The sequence below is a fragment of the Sceloporus occidentalis genome, unplaced genomic scaffold (assembly GCF_023333645.1).
Source record: "Sceloporus occidentalis isolate IW3139 unplaced genomic scaffold, rSceOcc1.0.p SCAF_3, whole genome shotgun sequence".
Classification (NCBI taxonomy): Eukaryota; Metazoa; Chordata; class Lepidosauria; order Squamata; family Phrynosomatidae; genus Sceloporus; species Sceloporus occidentalis.
Window position 1 is genome coordinate 68,501,834 of NW_028316983.1, and position 17,162 is coordinate 68,518,995.

The window sequence follows — 17,162 nt, forward strand, 5'->3', positions numbered from 1 at the left end:
CGCTGGACTACGACTCGGGAGACCAGGGTTCGATTCTGGGCTGGGCCATATATATTCACTGAGTAACATTGGCCAGAGTCACACTCTCTCAGCCTCTGAGGATGGCGTGGCCCCTCCCCCGCCAAAAAAACCTTCTGAAATTAGAATATAGTATATGTAAATAAAATAACAGACCTCCCATGATGGTGGAGGGGGAGCGGCGCCTTTCCTTCCGCCACTTTCAAGATGGCGGTGTTTCCTGCGAGATTCTACCTTCTGAGAGTCTCGCGAGAGCTGGCGGCGAGTCGTCGTCGTCGTCGTCGTCGTGATGGATCCCGGCGGCGGTGGTCCTGGCTTGCTCATTGTCAACAATAAGCAGCGGAGCGGGGCCCTAGGGCTGAGCACGCCGCCGGCGCCGGGGGTGAAGGGCCGGGAACCCAACCGCAACCAGAGGAAGGACTCGGAGGTGAAGGGGGCGGGGAGGGGAGTCCCTCAGCTGTCAGGCCTTGTCGGTTAAGAAAAGGAAGAGGAGGCGGCGGGTGAGGGTGGATCGATGCCTCCCCTCAGACTGATCGATCGGGTTATTGGTTGACGGCACTGCCTCCGCCGCCTCACTCCGATCAGGAGCATCTCGAGACACGGCTGTGTTTCATACAGTGGCTTCAGGGTTGGACTCTGGATAGACAGATATATTATTATTATTATTATTATTATTAACCTTTATTTATAAAGCGCTGTAATATTTACACAGCGCTGTACATACAGCCTTTTTAATTGGACGGTTCCCTGCCCTCGGGCTTACAATCTAAAAAGACACCACACAAAAGGAGAAGGGGATGAGGGCCAGCAGTATATGCCTGTGTGTTATATATACACTCATTATAGAATCGTAGAGTTGGAAGAGACCACAGGGGCCATCCAGCCCAACCCCATTCTGCCATGCAGGAAGTCCAAATCAAAGCATCCCCAGTGACAGATGGCCATCCAGCCTCTCTTTAAAGACCTCCAAGGAAGGAGACTCCACCACTCTCCATTCAGGGAGTGTATGATGGAGATAGATAAATAATAATAATAAATAAATAAAAATTTTATTTGTACACTGCCCTTCCCATGATCAGGGCGGTGAACAACACATGCATAGTGTGTGTATTATACACACACACATTATTTATTTATATTTATATTATATAGTGTTTATACTGTATCTATATCTATCTATCTATATAATATTATATTTATATATATAATATGTATGTTTGCGTGTATTATGTACACATACGTGTGTGCGTCTGCATATAATACATGCACATTATATATATCATATATATATTAACTGTATATAATGTGTGTGTAATATAGAGAGAGCATTAATATATATAAATGTATATGTGTATAATGTGTGCATTATATAAATGCTCGTTATATATAGTTAATATATACATATATTGTGTGTGTATTACACACACATTATATAGAGAGAGCATTAATATGTGTGTGTGTGTATATTAATATGTGTTTGCTTCTGTGTATATTATATATAGGTAATATATATTTGTATTATATAATGTGTGTATGTGTTATACACACATATGTAGCCAGAGTTTATGTGTGTGTGTGTATATGTGTGTATATATATATATATATATATATATCATATGTATATAATGTATGTGTGTATTATACATACGCACACATTATATATATATACAGAGAGAGAGAGAGAGAGAGTGTTAATATAGTGGGCCCTTGGTATCCCATGGGGGTTGGTTCCAGGACCCCCCATGGATACCAAAATCTGTGGATGCTCAAGTCACATTAAATACAGTCAGCCCTCTGTTTTCGCAGGGGATCCATTCCAGACCCTCCCATGAGAACAGAAGCTCGCAGATATTCAAGCCCCATAAGTTTGAATGGGGGCACGCTTATGTGAGCAGCCACTGGCAGCATGCGCCTTGGGCACGCACCCCATTTTAACCCCCCTCCCTTTGCTCCTTGTGAGGAAGCGAGCGTTGCAGATCTGAAGTCCGCAAAAATGGAAGGGCAACTGTCTAATGGCATAGTAAAATGGTGTCCCTTATATAAAAGGGTATAATCAAGGTTTGCCTATGAGAATTTGTACATTTTTAAAGTATTTTCAAGCTGTGGATCTGAGGATAAAAAAATCCATGGATAAGGAGGGCTGAATCTGTGTGTGTGTGTGTGTGTGTACATTCTCTATCTCCAGAGTCATACTCTGCAGACCATATATATATTGTGTGTATGCAATAAATAAATAAATAAATGTGGTCTCCAGAGTCATAGTCTGACACTGAAACCACTCTGAAATACTACACTAAAAATATTTCCCACTTTAGAAATGGGACTAGGGAAGGGGATATATATATATGTATATGTATATATAGACACACATACACACACACACACATATACACACATACATACACACACACACACACACACACTCTGTATATACTCATGCATAAGCCTAGAAATTTTAGTCAAAAAAATTGACCCAAAAAACCTGAGTCGACTTATCTGTGGGTCAATGTAAGTACTGTACTTTAATTCATGAATAGCCATCCTCTGATGAAAGGCAAGACCTCCCCGGAAGCACTGGCCCTCCCTCTGCTCTCTCATCCATCCAGCCTTTAGTATTATGCCTGCTGGAATTTTGTAAGTTCTTTGGCATCATTTTCCTTTGCTTCATTCTTTAGATCCTTTGTTACATGTCTCTCAGTTTTACCTCGACTTATCCACAGGTCAAATCGAAATCCATAATTTTGGCCCCAAAACCTGCCCTCTACTTATACATGAGGTCAACTTGTAGTCAAGTATATATGGTATATACAGTGGTCCCTTCCCTTATGCGGGGGATCCTTTCCAGACCCTAAGAGACATTCCGTGTATGTGCTCATGGTGGTGCCATTACTACTCCTTCTGGCTTATAGCTGCGTATATTGCACCCGCGTATGACGTGGGCTCACTGCAGTAGGGATCTCTAGGTCCTGGCTCTGGTCACTGTCCACCAGAAGTTGTGCTAGAGGACCCAGGGAGTGTGTTAGAGAGAAAGGCGGGTTACAGACCTCCATTAGGGACATCCTGAGAACGCCCCAGTTTGAAAAAGGGGCGTCTCTTCCAGACGCCCCTAACCCTATCACGGACAGAGTCCGTGACAAATGGCGGCGGCCATTCCACACAGCCGCCGCCATATTGACATAGCGGACGCTGTGTGTCCGCACGTCGTGCCCCAGAAGTGATGCCGCGAGTGCCAACTAGCGCCTTGCGGCGTCTTCTGGGGCCCAGGAAGGAGCGTGATTTCCACGCTCCTTCCTTGGAGCATCCGGGAGCCGCACGGTTTGGCCGCTGTGGCTCCCGGACGCTGAAAGCGGAGGTGGAGCCAGACCGCCGCAATCCGGCAGTCTGTAACGTGCCAAAACTTCTCCAGGCATTTTGTAGGTCCTCCAGTGCAATTCTGTGGCCAACCTCTGGCAGATGTTGACTGCAGACTTGGCCTGGAGGATGTAGCGATTCCTAGAAAGGTGTTCCCTCAGGCTAAAAAACAACAACAGTTTTTAAAATTTTATTTCAGGTTTTTCCGCTTTCATGGGGGTCCTGCACCCCCAAACCCAGCAAATGTGAAGGGCCCACAGTACAGTAGTCTCTCTGTATCCTTGGTTATATTTTATCTATGGATTCAACCATCCATGGCTTGAAAATATTCAAAAAATATACAAATTCCTTTTTTGTAATATTCTTATTCATTTCCAACATTAGAAAAAAATGAACACGCCAAATAGAAATTCAATACTTAGTTGTTTAGTCACATTGCTATGATAGTACTTCCCATCTTCAACAGATCGGTGTTTAATGCTTTCTAATAATGGCTTTTGTTTCTTTTTCTTTGGCCTGTACCTATCATCTACTTTTATTTCCATCAGTCTTATCTAGTACTCCAATAAGCAAAAAGAAAACTGCAACTCTAAACATATATAAATATTGTGGAGCTGGGGGGGGGGGGGGGATAATATAAATTCAAAAAAGAAAATCTTGGTTTTGCCATTTTTCATAAGGGATGCCATTTTACTACATTACTGTATGGGGCTTGAGTATCCACAGATTTTGGTATCCAAGGGTCTATTGTACTAAGTTAAAAATAAAAAAAATAAAACGTATTAAAAGACTGCTTGAAAAGAAAACATTTTGCCTTCAAGCAAAAGGACAGCAAGGAGGAGGCCAGAGTCCCAAAGAATTGTTGCATCCACTTCTGCTTCCATTCTCACCTTACTCATAACAGTGGCTTATTCAGTAGCAGCAGAGATTGACTCAGAGTCCTCTTTGGGAGTGGGAGCAGTTGGCCATCCCACCCTCCTATAAAAAAACACCCAGCTAAGTCTTCAAATCTTGGCTTGAGATACAAGAACAGGAAATATTTTTATTCCTTCTGAAAGGAAGACAAATTGAAGGGTGCTGGGTCTGCCCTCTTTTAATGCTCCCTTTTACCTGGGAGTAAGTGCCATTGTACTTGGTGAACCTTACTTCCAGTTGGGCAGTCTGAGAATCAGGGGATGACTAGAGACTGACCCCTTGACAGCACCTCCTTGATGAACAATGTGGCAAAGCAGGTTTGAGGGAGCAATTGCTGCAATCATTTAAGGATGAGTAAGTTACTATGGTAACTGTGGAGCTGTAGGTGGAAAGTTAAGCAGGGTTAATACTGAAGCTGCCTTAATAGGCAGGATTCTTTCTGATAAAAGGTTTTATTTGTCTTCTCTCTTATTTTTTTGTAGGGATTCTCAGAATCTCCAGACTTTGAATTTGAATATGCAGATACAGACAAATGGGCTGCTGAACTGTCAGGTAAAATAGAAGCCAGTTACCACTGCTGTTATGCTTGTTGTTCTTGGTATCTTAAGATGGATTCAGTTGATCTTTGGAGCACATATTGAGCCATCAGAGAAATTAAATATTGTGTGAATGATACTGACTGTTGAAAATGCCACTGCTCAATTCTATGCTATTAGTTGTGTTTTATTTTATTTGTGGCATGCTGTTCAAGGAATCTTTGTAGTTCAGTAATGGGAATCACATGGAAGCTATCCATTTATGATCCTGTTATTTTGTTGCAAGTGTGTTGCATTATGCTAAATATTTCTGGTTTTGAAAATTCAGTCAGTGTAATAAGTTGGTTCCAAATTGGTTTCTCTGTATCCAGAAGGTATCTTCTGTCTGTGAAACACAACACTAACTAGTAGATATTCCCCACCTGGAGAAAGGGGGCTAGGCAAAGCCATATTTACCGATCCCCCTTCCCCTTACTCCCCCTGTTTCTCCACATTATGTTATAGAAAGGGTCTGCCAGCCACTCAGAGCAACTTTTCAGAAGGCACAGAAAGTGACAAGAGGAAGGGAGTATCGCAAAGTTTGGCCCCATACAGACAGGCCAAAATAAAGCTGCTTCGGGTCACTTTGGAGGTATGTTGTTTCAATGATGCATGCGTCCTAAGAGTCCGGAAGCTGCACCAAAGCCACGTCCCAGTCCTAAGAACTGGAGCACAGCTTTGGTGCAGCTTCCAGACTCTTAAGATGCGTGCATCATTGAAACAGCATACCTCCAAAGTGACCCAAAACAGCTTTATTTTGGATTGTCTGTATGGGGCCTTTGTCTCCTGTCACTCTTCTAGACACTGCTCTGCAACCAATTCCTAATGTTCAGAAACTACTTCAGTAGAATAATGATCTGTTGGACACATAATGTTTCCCATGATGTGTTTCTTCAGCCATAGTTAAGTACTGCATGTTTATACCTTAGGGGTAGACAACATGTGGGCCACATTCATCTCTCCCAAAGGGCCAACTATTGCTTGCAAAATTTGACAGCAGCAAAAAAAGTGCTACTTTTCCTTGATTTCCTGAAAGCTGACATTACAGTGGGAAAACATAGTTTAAACAGTACACTTTCATCTTAAAACAAGGTGTGTGGGGACTCCACAGCCTGTTTTGAAACCAGCTAGTACTCTTGGGTCCATAACACACTGAAGAAATAATCCACTTTGAGATTGCTTTCACTGCCCTGGCTCAGTGCTAAGGGATCCTTGGAACTGTGGTTTATTGTGGCACCAGTGCTCTCTGACAGAGAAAGCTAAATATTTCACAAAACTACAGTTCTCAAAATTCCCTAGCATTGAGCCAGGGCAGTTAAACGGGTTGCAAACTGCACTATTTCTGCAGTGTGTTTTGGACTAGGAGGCACTCTGAGCATGAATTAGTGTTGAAGCAATGTGCACTCCTCACATGCCTTGTTTTAAAGCATAATTACCTTGTTTGTACCACTGAATTTTATGAGGCAGGAGTTTACAGCTCATGGTGACCTGAGAGGGGGACTTTCTGACCCCCAAAATTGCCCATTTTGGTGTATCTAAACCATAACTGACAATTATCTGTAAACCAGTAAGTGAAAGCACAGTGTGAAGTCAATGCAAATCATGCTTTGCATTAGCCATGGAGGATAATCTAATTTAATTTGTTTCCCTTGTTCTCCAGCCTTTTGTTTGAAAGATAATGACCAAACCTCACTGGTGTACACATGCTACAAATGCAAACCTTAACTCAATAAAACTAACACATAATAGTAACTTTTATAGGATAAGCATGAGAGATGTTAATGTACTTGTTACACTGCCTAATGGAATCCAGTAATGTTGCTGATGTTTAAGCAAAGCACTTTATTCCTTAAATTATGCTCAAAGAGGTATGAAATGTATTAATCACAATTTTCTCTGGACAGAACTGTACAGTTACACAGAAGGGCCTGAATTTCAACTCAACAGAAAATGCTTTGAGGAGGATTTTAGGCTGCATGGTAAGAGTGATGTGTTATTTGTCTGTTGTGAAAATGTAAGGTCAATCTGTGTCAGTTCAAAGGTGTAATATGAGCTTTTCTCTTTGGGATGGAATTAAACAACAATATGTAGGTGGTTTAACATCAACTATTTTTCAGATAGTTTTGTGGGACTTGATTTAATTTAACCAAATTGTCATAGAATTATTTAAGTTTCAAATCTAAAACTACTTGTCATGAGCTTGTGAACACAAGGTGAAAAACTTCATTTTCTGGAAGAATGTCAAGCATGGAAGGGCTTTGTATCTTGCTGATCCAGTGCTTCCCCAACATGCCATGTGTTTGGTCTCACGGTGGTAATCACATTCCAAACCACTGTCTGTGGCGATCCCACTCAAATCCCCAAACTCTGTCTAGGGCTTCCAGTGTAGTCCTGGAGCCACATGTGGCCCCCAAGGCTGTTTTGCAGTCACTCAATTCCCCAGATGGCCAAAAAAAAAAAAAAAAAGATTGTCTCTACTTGAAAGCCTTTAAGAATGGAAGTTCACTTTGTGAACAGGCCACAGGATCACCCTGCACTGTGTAACATTAAAAAAACCTTTCAAAACCAGAAATAGATTTCTTGTTACTTCCCTTCCCTTTCTACCCCCACTTTTATTAATATTTTTGGCAGTCCATGTTTCCTCCTAAATATCCCAGGCACAAAGAATTTGCCTCTCAAAGTTTCCCACTCCTCCCCTAAGGTATCACTGCCACCAGAGTCCCCTAAAGGTTTCACTAAGACTGTATATGAGGCTGCTGTGACAGTACTTAAATTTTAACAGCTGTTACAACATTCGTGTAGTGACTAGACAGTAGGTGTAGTTGCGTCATCCAATAAATATAACTTTGTTAAATATACAGTTGGCCCTCCATTTTCACGGGCATCCGTTCCAGACATTCCCATGAAAACAGAGGCTTGTGCATATTCAAGCCCCATAGGCTTGAATGGGGCATGCCCCATGTGTATGGTTTGAGTGCATGTGCTGGGCACGCAGGCCATTAAAAATATCCCTTCCGCAGATATTCAAGGTCACAGATCTCAGATCCACGAGTTAGGAGGGGCAACTGTAGTTGAAAATGTTGTATTTATTTCAAACACATAAATACTACTTGTTGCCATTTTTTTCTATTATAAATACACTGTGCACAAACAAAATGTTAACTACCTAACGCAGTCTTCTCTCACACAGTATCTGTCTGTCTGTTTCAGTTCAGAACTCAGATCCTCCCTCTCTAACGGCTTTTATCAAAATCCTGATCCTGCCATTCTAATCCTTTCTCTTACAGTGTTATTCTTACAGCATTTCTCACTTTCAGCTACAAGAACCCTTTGCTTTCAGCTATTTATTTTCCATATGAAAACTCACTTCAGCTAGCATTCCACACCTGTCATTCAGTTTTCATACATTCCCTTTAACAACCTTAAAATATAATATACTTTTTTATTTATTTAATTTATATTCCCACCTTTCTCCTAACATGGGGTCCAAAGTGGCATACAGCTATTTAAAAAAGACAATACAACTAAAAAATCTCCTAATGCAAAGGTTAGAACACCATCAAACGAGACTCATATTTAAAGAACACAAGTTTAAAATGCAAATTAAAACCAGTTTTAAAAACACATACAAAACATTATAAAATAGAAATAGACATCCCCCATTATAAAAAAAACCCTGTCTGCCACAACATATTAAAAATTAAATGCCTTCTTAAATAAAAGGGTCTTTACCTGCTGGCAGTATCAACATACCATTATGCCATATTAAAATGCAAACCATAGTATAGCTGTCCACCTCATAATGCCTTCTTCTTACTCCCTTCTCGAACGCTGGAGTTCTGGTGTTGGGATAAGTCTGCCGGCCTTCCTACAGCATCATGGAAAAGGCCTATAACGTCAGGCTTTCCTCATCACACAAAGAGAGAGATCTGGAAAATCCTATAGTCCATAGGACACACTGCCAAAAGTCATAGGATTCTATCCTTCTGTTATATTTTTTTCAGTTGTGGTCTGATATAGAAGTTTGACAATAATTTGAATGGCAAATCTGTTAATTATCTTCTAGCTTATGGCACCAATGTAATACTGGTGGATGAAATTTGCTGAGAAAGATCTCAGTGCAGCCCAAATTATTTATCTGTGCAAAGATAATGAATCTGAATTATTGCCAGGCTTGATGCTATGATGCTGGGCTATCTTCATGTGTTGCAAATAACTACAGTGGATTCTCAACATTTGCTGAGGTTAGGGGCACAGGCCCTCCATGAAAGTATAAAAACCACAAATAAACAAAAAACATTATTTATTTACCAGAGAGAGCTTCTCTAGGAATATCTAGGTCCTCCAGTGCAACTCTGTGATCAACATCTGCTAGAGGTTGACCATAGAATTGTGCTGGAGGACCTACAAATGCATGGAGAAGTATTTTGTCTAGGAATCTCTAGATCCTCCAGCACAACGTCTTGAAGAAGGTGACCATAGAGTAGCAACGGAAGACCTAGAGATTCTGAGAGAGAACATATGTACATAATCAAATCCACAAAAGTCAAAGTTGCAAATCTGGAAGGCTGACTGTAGTGACTAACCATATATTCAGTGACTATGTTAGTGTTGAGTGCTGCAATGTTTCTAGCATGTTGATTTCTCTTCATTGGCTTTAAATGTTAAAAACTAGACAGTTTCGAAACCCCATCCCTTTCTTCAGAAGGCAGCATCATATCAAACTGCTTGACTTCACAGTGCTTGATAAAAAATGGACAGAACTGGACACTAATCAGCATCGGACACATGCAATGAGGCTTCTTGATGGCCTTGAGGTCACCGCCCGGGAGAAAAGGCTCAGGGTAGCTCGAGCCATCCTTTACGTTGCACAAGGTACACCTTCAATACTTTCACAGGAACTGTTCAGTTATGAAATGTCTTGTAATTGCTATTTAATGCTTTCATGGTTGTTTTTTCAACATGGTAATTTAACATTGTTCTTTAGACAAAAAGGCTGAAAGAAAACCTTTCTCTCTGCAGCATGAAGCTGCCACTAAAGCTAACAAAGCTGAACTAATTCAGTGACACCTATTACATTTTCTTTGTTGAACGTGGCAATTAAATGACTGAATTAGTTTCATTGTTGTTCTTAATTATTTGAGTCTGAATTTAGTAATGAACCAAAAGTGATAGTTAAACGTTTGCCTAAATACACCTGAAACTTGATGTTGAGCAAAGATATTAAATATTGTTGTCACCAAGCCTCTCTGTAGCTTTTACATAGATTATCATAAATAAATTAAAAAATATTAATTCATTTTATTGTTTTAGTCATTAGGGTCTATCTAAACCCAGTTGCTGGTCCTATCTAGAGTAGAATCCAGTGAATCAATGGAACATATGTTAGTGTTGTCTTACCACTACTGTAGTTAGGACTAGCAATTGGATTTAAACAATGATGTTTTTACTTTATGTAGCAAGATTGTCAGGCAACAGAGGCTAATCTATATACTATCTGTTCATGTGGGAAATATTTTATGAGATGATAGTGTAATCACATTCTCAAGCTTTTACTTTTTATTGTAAAATCCTGTAGTAGTCTTGTGCTCAATCCTGCAGTTAGTCAATATGGCTCTGAAGGATAGATGCTTATGTAGATTGGCATTCTGGTCAGCTGTTTTCAAGTTACTTCTAATTTCATTACTTTTGGAGTTTGGAAAGTCCTGTGCTTCTTGTCCTGATAGTTGGGCAAATTTGCTTGAGTCTGGTGAACAACATATTTTAATCTGTGGTGAACAACATATTTTAATCTGTAAAGTGAAAAGTGGATCATCAGGATGTTTATAATGTGTGATATAACATGGACAGTTTTTATGTTGTAGGCACATTTGATGAGTGCAATTCTGAAGCTGAAGTTCAGTCCTGGATGCGATACAACATATTTCTTCTGCTTGAAGTTGGGACATTCAATGCTTTGGTGGAGCTCTTGAACATGGAAATAGAGTGAGTTCATTGTCAGTGCAGAATTGGGCTTTTGAAAATGTAGCTTTTTCAGTAGCTTGTTTATGATCTCCCCTCACCATGATATATACTTCTGGACAGATAACAGAGTGAGTCTGACATCTGATTGCCTTTCACAAGTAGTAACATGAATCAGATACTTGATTAATTTATTCAGTACTCATCTAGTTTCATAGACAATTATTTGTCCTCTGTGCTGGAACAGGACTGAACTGTGTAGGCAGCAGGTGATGCAGCAAATTCCTTTCATTACTATATTAGGTACCTGATCTAGACTGTTTAATTTTTCCAAATAAGGGAGCGAAAGCAAGCTATGGGGTGGTAGTCTGTATTCTCCTGTGCACCTCACATTTCTGGAGCTCCTATATAAGAAGCTTGGATGATGAGATCTTAGTTCATCTCTTGCACTGACAGTGCCCCAACCTTTCAGGAAGGAAATCTATTAACTCTTTTTTTCACAGAGACATCAGTTTAGTCATTTTTGACAGTTGGAGACCTAAGGCACATACATATTCAGGGGACAGGGGTTCAGTCTTCCTTTGGAGATGTCACCCATTCTGACAAAAACTGTGAAGAGTCTTTCTCTTCAGTTTGACACTGTTACATATCAGCGATATTTTTTACCTCTTTCTTCTCAGTAACAGTGCTGCCTGCAGTAGTGCAGTGAGGAAGCCTGCCATCTCCTTGGCTGACAGCACAGACTTGAGGTGAGGAAATAAGTTGCTCATTAGGTGAGGTATCCTTATGAAAGAGTAATACGTTTGCAAAAATGCTTTCCTTTCTGTACAGCTTTTGCTTTTCTTGCTTATCCAGTTATCATCATTTCCTTCCCCTCATATTTACAGAATTCAAGGGAGTTAGAGAGGAGAGAGGGAAGACAAGTAAGCAAACTGAATAAAGAAAAGAACGATGTGTGTTATGAATGGATAATTAAAGTAGCAAACACTAGAATAATAGTGAATTATTATATATGGAGAAAACTGCTACCTCACCTACAATAGAATCACTACAGTTGAAAAATGGCAATTTCTGCCAGGAGCTGTTTCTGTCCAAGCTTTAAGTGTTTTCTAGGATGCGTGCATTTTTCCTGAAGAATTACAAGTTGTTATAAAACAGTAATCTTAGAAATAATGAACTGGGAGCAGTAGGAAATTATTGGCCCTTTCCCAGTAAACATGTTTTGTTGTTCTTATGGATGGTTTAGTTTAGTTGCATCTTTGTAAAATAGTTTTGAATAAGCTGAATGATGTTGTTAGAAGTTCCCACTTTGATCTACTCAATCATTTCAATTAATTTGCAGGGTGCTACTGAATATTATGTACCTTATTGTAGAGACTGTCCGTCAGGAGTGTGAAGGAGACAAGCCCGAGTGGAAGACAATAAGACAGACCTTCAGAGCAGAACTAGGTATGTGTTTGCCCATTTAGTAGTGATTTGGTAATTCACATGATTTGAATTCAGTAAGTATCATTCTGCTAGGAAGATATAATTATTTTGTTTAAGAAAATACTGTCCAGTTTTGGGATAGAAGTTCTGCTTTAGATCTAAATGACTAGGACCATAGTGAATATGGATTTAGAACTTAGCTGAGTTAAAAACTGTATACAAGTGTAGGAGAAGGACATATCATAGCTGTATACAATATAATAGCAGATAGTTCAAATACACTAGTGAATTGACTGCTGAGTATAGCAAGAACCAAGGTTTCTGCAAATACTGTGGTTGTTGCAAATATGTTACCTTTCAGGAGCACCTCTGTATAACAGTGAACCATTTTCTGTGATGCTCTTTGGAATGGTGACCAAATTCTGCAGTGGCCATGCCCCACACTTCCCTATGAAGAAGGTGCTGCTTCTCCTGTGGAAGACTGTCCTGGTAAGTGGCTCCTATGCATGAATAAATAGTGCTCTTACAGTTTACTGATAACCAAAATACTGTCTTTCTGAGATCTAACTTGCTTACACAGGATGATGTGATATTGCTGTTTTAACTTCCATGCTGAATACAGAAACAAATGAATTTAATTTTTAAGCTGTAGGATGCATCTAGGTCTCTAGTCATATTTATGGTATATCCTGTTGTAACTCTTAAAATAATCATAAGCCACTATGAAATTGTGCTTTGATGTAACTCATAAACTGGATTTGAAATGACCACTACAAATGGTATACTGCATAGAAAACTCTTGTAATTGACAAGAAATGGGTATATTGCTGTAGTTGTATAGGTACCCCATGACAGAAGTTCTTTTTTCTGCTCACAAATAAGTACAGTGCTAAAATACAGTGTATAATAATAACAATTAAGAATGCTTCCTTTGTGATTTGTTGGGCTTATTCTGGTCTGTGTATTTTATATATGCCCTATTTTGTATCCACAGGCATATTACTGCCAGTGCCATTTGAGACATCTATATAGCAGTGTGCTGCTTTTTTCCCTGCGCTGGCAACTAGTTGAGCATTGGGTGTTTTCCTGAAAACACCCGATGGTGACATGGAGCGAGGCTTAGAGACTCAAGCTGCTTTTGACACTTCTGATATCTTATGTAGGGGAAAATAGTACCAATATGAACTGAGACTCTTTATGGCTTTTAACAAGAATAAAAAATGTATAGATAATTTGCAAATACAAAATAGGAGATGGCAAACATTCACTTAGCTATTTAGGTTATCTGTTGTTTTTTAAAAAATATAGAGAGTTTTTCAAAATTTATTTTATAAAATCTTTCATAACAATTCCCACCCACCCCCACTGAGATAAAGAGGTACATAAAGTATTATTTAAATTAAAATACACAGCCGTAACAGACACAAAAAATGTTGAAACTTGTTCCTACATGATTAACCAGAAGTATCTGAATGACTTTGAACGTCCTACGTTTTGTTTTATTTTCCATATATTCCAAATCATTGTGAAATTATGTTTTTCTATCTCTCCTTTAGCCATTTGGAGTTTATTAGTCATTTTTTCAATAAAATCTAATTACAACACTTTGTTATACAGATATCACATATGCCTATTTTAAATCCATCCAGAATAACCAACCTAGTAGCTACTAATAAATTACCATTTGAGTATTTGTGAAACACTTTTCCATTATCTCCCCAAACAACACCCCAAAAACCCAGGAGAGTCAATTCTGAAGTCTTCATGTTAGTTATTAACATTATCTATTTCAGAAGAAATTGTATTACAAAGAATTTCCATTTAGATGAGGATCTTGGATATGAGAAATACCCTTGACTAGGCTAAATCTGGAAACCAACCTAGCCCAAGTAGTTAGCATTATTAAATTAACTAATTATGGTAACTGGTTTGCCTAAATTATGAAGTTAACTCCACAATTATGGCTTCTTTCATACTTTAATAAATATAAATATGTCCCTTATATAAAATGGCAAAATCAAGGTTTGTTTTTTTGAATGTATATATTTTAAAAATATTTTCTAACCGTGGATGGTTGAATCCATGGATTAAAAATTCATGGATACAGAGGGCTGACTATTATGCGGCTTTCAGCTTACGCCCATGGCGCACCACGTGCATGAGCCCCATTATTTTCAATGGGACTCGAGCATAGGCAGGACTTGCCTTACACGCCGGGGTCCGGAATGGATCCCACTACTTAAGGCAAGGGGCCACTGTACTAGGATTCTTTGCTTTTGAAGTGCCATCCTGTATTCACAAATGGTTCTCTGAAGAACTTTGGACATATTTGTGGCTGTAGTTAATCTTCTATTCCTCAGTCCTTTTTTAAAAAAAAAAAAAACCTCTAGCAAAGCAATTTTTATGTTTCGGAATGATCAAAAAGTTAACTGAATAACCTGCATTTGTCTTTGTGTACAGTGTACTCTTGGAGGATTTGAGGAACTTCAAGATATGAAATCAGAGAAACGGGAGATGCTTGGTCTCCCTCCACTTCCTGAAGACAGCATAAAAGTGATTCGCAACATGAGAGCTGCCTCTCCTCCAGCATCTGCTTCTGATTTGATAGAACAGCAGCAGAAACGGGGACGCCGAGAACACAAGGTGAGTTTGGGAACAAAGAGAGGTCTTGGACACAATAAGATTCTCCTAAAGGGGGAAAGAAAAATGGTTTTGCATGTGGTAACCCAAAAAGTGCTTGCAACTCTGTTATTTGTATATTTTGGTGCTAGGGAAATTACTCCAAAAGAACAAGCTGACACTGCAAAAATTATATATTGTATTTGGTTTTCCTTAAAAAATGCTTCATATGACCAACTGATGCCTAAACAAATAGTTTTGACTTCTATCTTGTTTGTCAGGTTAATGGAATTTTCCAAGCACATGTGTTTGCAGTAGTGACTTGGCAAACTATATTAGGACATAAAAGTTCAGGGCTCCCATTCTGTTCAGATTCTGGTCTGTTGGGGTGGAAGACAGAAGTGCATTTCTTTCTCTAAATAAAATTAGATCCTTGATACACCAGGCCTGGTCTTCTAATTTCTAAATCCCTTCCACTCCTATTTGGGAAGATCAGTGTGCAGAAGGAAGAGGCAGAAGCTAAGCTCCTTTTCATCACCTATTTGTCCTTTCAGGCTCTTATTAAACAGGATAACCTAGATGCCTTCAATGAACGAGATCCTTACAAAGCGGATGACTCTCGTGAAGAGGAGGAAGAGAATGATGATGACAATAGTCTTGAGGGAGAGACATTCCCTCTTGAAAGAGATGAAGTGATGCCCCCTCCTGTCCAGCATCCTCCATCTGACCGGTTAACTTGCCCCAAAGGTTTGCCTTGGGCTCCCAAGGTTAGGTGAGTATTTAGACTGGATTCTTGTATTTCAGGAGAACCTCGGAGTTTAAAGATTATCCTCCTCAATTTCAAGCAGTGCTGGAATACTTGGCTGGTGTTTTTAAGATATATTTGCAGGAAATAACTATAATTAAAAATCTACTCTGGCTTTTTATGTTGATGTAGTACCTGTGAGGCTTGGGACACTTGATACAGAGCAAAGTGTGCCATCTCCTTAAATGCATTTTGAGTGATAATGTAGTGTGGAGATTTAGGAGTAAAATAGAGAGACTTTGTCTCTTAGGGGTTACAGGATGAATGCAATATGGCAGCAATAGAGAGGAGGATCCCTAAAGCATGAGTAGAGAATCTACAAGCCAGGTGTGACTCATGGAATCTTCCCATGATGTCCATGTCCTGCCTTCCTTGCCCCACCACACAAAATTAAGTTTTAGAAGAAACCTTCAGTTAGCATCAGTGGAAGGCATTCACTACATCTGGCTGCAATATGCTGCTGGTGGTGGTGGTGGCTTTGGAAGTGCATCTGGAGATGGCACAGTTAACCCTTCCTACATGCCCCCCATCACTTGTTGAAGCTAAATGAATGTGTTAGCCTGCTGCTGTGGGAATGGATACAACTGGGTGGGAGAGAGATTAATTACATGCTGAAGTTAGTTTAGGAGAAATCCTTATATTATCATAAACAGAAAGCTTTTCCTGAGTTCAGTTGCTTTGTGTGAAGAGGATGGTGGCTCCACCCATTTCCAGCACTAGTCAGACTCACTTTGCATTTGGTCTAGTGTCCTGCCTGTGACCAGGTCCCCACTGAGGCAGAGCCCTAAAGGCTTGACTGTTTTTTTGTTTTGTTTTGTTTTTTGGCCTCTTTTCTACAGGGAGAAAGACATTGAGATGTTTCTGGAATCTAGTCGGAGCAAATTTATTGGCTACACCTTAGGAAGGTGAGTAAAAGCATCCCAAAATTGCTTGTCTCTTGCTTTAAGATAGATGTTGGCAACTCTTGATTTCTTAGCATGCATTTGGTTTGTTTGATTACTGAATTAGTAAGAGATTATGATGGTTACAGTGACAATGATAGGGCAAACTCATTTCCTTCCCCAGGTAACAAGAAGGACAGAAGAGGAGTAAGGGCATCTGGCCATTGTGTAGAGTTGCTTCTGACAAATAAATTGGTAGACAACTGGAAATGATGAGGAGGAGTTTAAATTCTAAACCAAAATGTTAATAGGAATTGTGAAAATATGGGAAGTCAGTCATGAAGGCATATTGCAGAGTGCATATGGACCACGTGTTCAATCCAGATTCTGTTTCCACATTTCAAAAAAATCTAATGTCATCTAAAAATGTACTTGAAAATTTCTGTTTCAGGTACATATGATTAGATCATCCTTCTGGTTCCTTCAGGTCCTATGTCTGATGCATAATTTAGTAGATTAAATACTCTAATATGCACCATGTATTTAAAACATAAATTTAGGAGAGTGTTCCTATGATAAAATAATGTTTTAGCCTGATGTGTAATACAA

General features: G+C 39.5%; 1 protein-coding gene across 1 annotated transcript in view; it reads left to right on the forward strand.

The window, feature by feature from the left end:
* The first annotated feature begins 253 nt into the window (after window positions 1-253).
* STRIP1 (striatin interacting protein 1) overlaps window positions 254-17,162 on the forward strand; it is a 28,473-nt gene continuing 11,564 nt past the window's right edge. The window contains exons 1-11 of the mRNA XM_089514871.1: window positions 254-445; window positions 4,767-4,836; window positions 6,764-6,838; window positions 9,600-9,734; window positions 10,724-10,844; window positions 11,501-11,569; window positions 12,163-12,269; window positions 12,610-12,737; window positions 14,709-14,891; window positions 15,422-15,639; window positions 16,512-16,577. Of these exons, the coding sequence (XP_089370997.1) occupies window positions 308-445; window positions 4,767-4,836; window positions 6,764-6,838; window positions 9,600-9,734; window positions 10,724-10,844; window positions 11,501-11,569; window positions 12,163-12,269; window positions 12,610-12,737; window positions 14,709-14,891; window positions 15,422-15,639; window positions 16,512-16,577 (1,310 nt within the window). The 5' untranslated portion in view covers window positions 254-307. The remainder of the gene's footprint in view (window positions 446-4,766; window positions 4,837-6,763; window positions 6,839-9,599; window positions 9,735-10,723; window positions 10,845-11,500; window positions 11,570-12,162; window positions 12,270-12,609; window positions 12,738-14,708; window positions 14,892-15,421; window positions 15,640-16,511; window positions 16,578-17,162) is intronic.